Raw genomic sequence first — 2,358 nt, 5'->3', positions numbered from 1 at the left:
AATGATTTGGTAGTGTTCGTAATTCTAGTGGCTTCCTTTATAAGTAGATACATGTACGTGTGTAAATCGACGATCGGTAGCAATAAGAAAGAAATAATATTTTATTGCCGTTTTCGTCGTAGGAATAAGTCGATAACAATGTACTTCAAATTCAATATCATTACTATAAAAGAAGTGGCTAGCTAATTTATTCCCTCATACAGAAACTAAAAATCTGTTGAAGGTTTTCAAGGCAAGGGGGTGCAGGGGATAATTGGCTCTTTGTACTGGCAATAAATGTATGTGCGTAATCACTTGGATGATGAGTTACCTTTTAATTTACTACTGCACAGCTCTCATCTGTTATCTGTTTTTTAAAAATGGGTATGACTTATTTGTTGTCATTGTAATATAACATGCCCTCATGTCTACATCCCAGCTTAGGGTTCACTCATTGCTAAAATCCTGTTATGGCAAATCGACAGTTTATTTGTTTACTTTTGTAGAATTCAAATGATGTGATGTAGAAGAAGAGGGAACATATTAGCATAATGGATTCAACAGCAGATAATTGTCCAATATGTTGGGATGACTTTAAGGAGCCAAAGTTGTTGAAGTGCTGTCATTCCTTTTGCTGTAAGTGTCTGAGGAACTACACTCGTAAAAATAGGGGACGTAGTGAGCTGACTTGTCCGCTATGTCGACAAGTCTGGGAAATACCAGAAAAAGGTGTTGGTGAATTTTTAACAAACTATTTCATAGCAGACACAGATTTTAAGCTCGAGGGAGTTGTTCTACCCTGTGGTTGCTGCAGGAAGGAACGTGTCCTTAAAACATGTTCACACTGCAGTCAGGCCATGTGTGGTGAATGCGCATTTGATCACCGGGAAGCGCTGCGACTGTCAGGTGAGGATCATCTTACCGTGTTTGACAGTAGAGATGACAACGCTGCTGACTCTGACTCGGATGAATACGAGTCTATGGACTCAGGTCGACGACAGCAGCGACGCAATTCGTCGACATTAGCTATACCCTTTTCTCTGTCTATTGCCTTGCCTCCGATGCGAACAAACTTGAAAGTAGAACCTTTATCAACATTTGTTATAGAGAGTGAATTTCCAGGCAGCAGTGAACGTCCATTTATCAACTGTATACATCCTGTATCGGAGGATGAGTGTTGGATAATTCCTACGGCTGGACCAGACTTGGTCCGTTATACATGGGAAGGAGAGAGAAAGCAAATCATTCACCTTGGTGGTATACTAACATCACTGGTCTGCCAGCCTGATGGTGCATTCCTTATCTCTCTTTGGGGAGACAAGTCAATTGTGGCACTGTTGTCCGACTCCATGGTCAGGGGTTTTTCCAACACTGGAGATATTCATCCTCATTCTTTGGCGGCCTTTCCAGATGGACGTGTAGTGTTTTGTGGACCGTCTTCAAAATCTGCTGAAAAATCAGACCCAGAAAAGGAAAAAACAACAGTCAATGAAGGAAGTCTGTCCATATTGTCTAAAGATGGGTCTCTGATCAGAGAAGTAAGACACAGTAGAACAGGTCCGATATTTGAGAATCCAGCAGCCGTTGCTGTCAATCCTGTGATTGGATCCATAGCAGTTGCAGACAAAGGAAGGGGATGTGTTTTCCTTTTGTCCCCTGATGGTGAAATGTTTTCTCAGTACAAAGGAGCTAACCGCAGACAGCACTTCCCCTTCCTTTTAGCAGCACAGGAAGATGTCCAGTTCCTGCCCCTGAATCTGTGCTTTGATAAAACGGGAAACTTGTACATATTAGATGCATCCTCAAGATTAATCCACATCCTGAATCCACATGGTGAATTCTTGGGCATCATGGCACCAGGGGACATTGAGGAGTTTTCTCATCCATTTAGTATAGCTATTGATCACAAGGGCAGAATGTGGATTGGAGATGAGTCAGACCACTGTGTCAGAGTTTTTCAGATTTGTCTTTATGTAAATCATTTCCCTAGGGACAATTAATTTGTTAAATGAAAATTTGTAATGTGAACATTATTTTTTGTCAAGTTTTTTATAACAAAGAAAATGCAGCAAAGCTGCTTGACATCAAATCTTTTGAAAAAAAAGTCACAACCTGCCAGATGCCAACTGAGGGAACATTCTGCAGGCTTCAATATATTCTTTGATGATTTCTGTTAATGACATTAATTTTAATGTCCAGCCAAATATCTTGTTCACAATCAATATCCTCATGTTGCACTCGTGTCACTCAATAACTGTACAAAGGCACGGAAATGTACATTTTTAGCATTTAAATGTTAATGTCAGTTTCTTTGTTTGGTAGTATTGCATATTAATACACATTTGTTAATATTTGTCCTGTTAGCCTATTCTCTTGTAC

The 2,358-nt window shown here is 40.0% G+C and overlaps 1 protein-coding gene across 1 annotated transcript; it reads left to right on the top strand.

Moving 5' to 3' along the window:
- Positions 1 to 530: 530 nt before the first annotated feature.
- Positions 531 to 1,925, top strand: LOC110444262 (the record flags this gene model as incomplete). The annotated part of the gene is made up of 1 exon (XM_021488654.1): positions 531 to 1,925. A coding segment is annotated over exon 1 (1,395 nt), but the record flags the coding sequence as incomplete, so codon positions are not given.
- Positions 1,926 to 2,358: the final 433 nt, after the last annotated feature.

Source organism: Mizuhopecten yessoensis, unplaced genomic scaffold, assembly GCF_002113885.1.
Source record: "Mizuhopecten yessoensis strain PY_sf001 unplaced genomic scaffold, ASM211388v2 hete_36076614, whole genome shotgun sequence".
NCBI classification, from domain to species: domain Eukaryota; kingdom Metazoa; phylum Mollusca; class Bivalvia; order Pectinida; family Pectinidae; genus Mizuhopecten; species Mizuhopecten yessoensis.
This window is presented reverse-complemented; position numbering and strand designations above follow the sequence as displayed.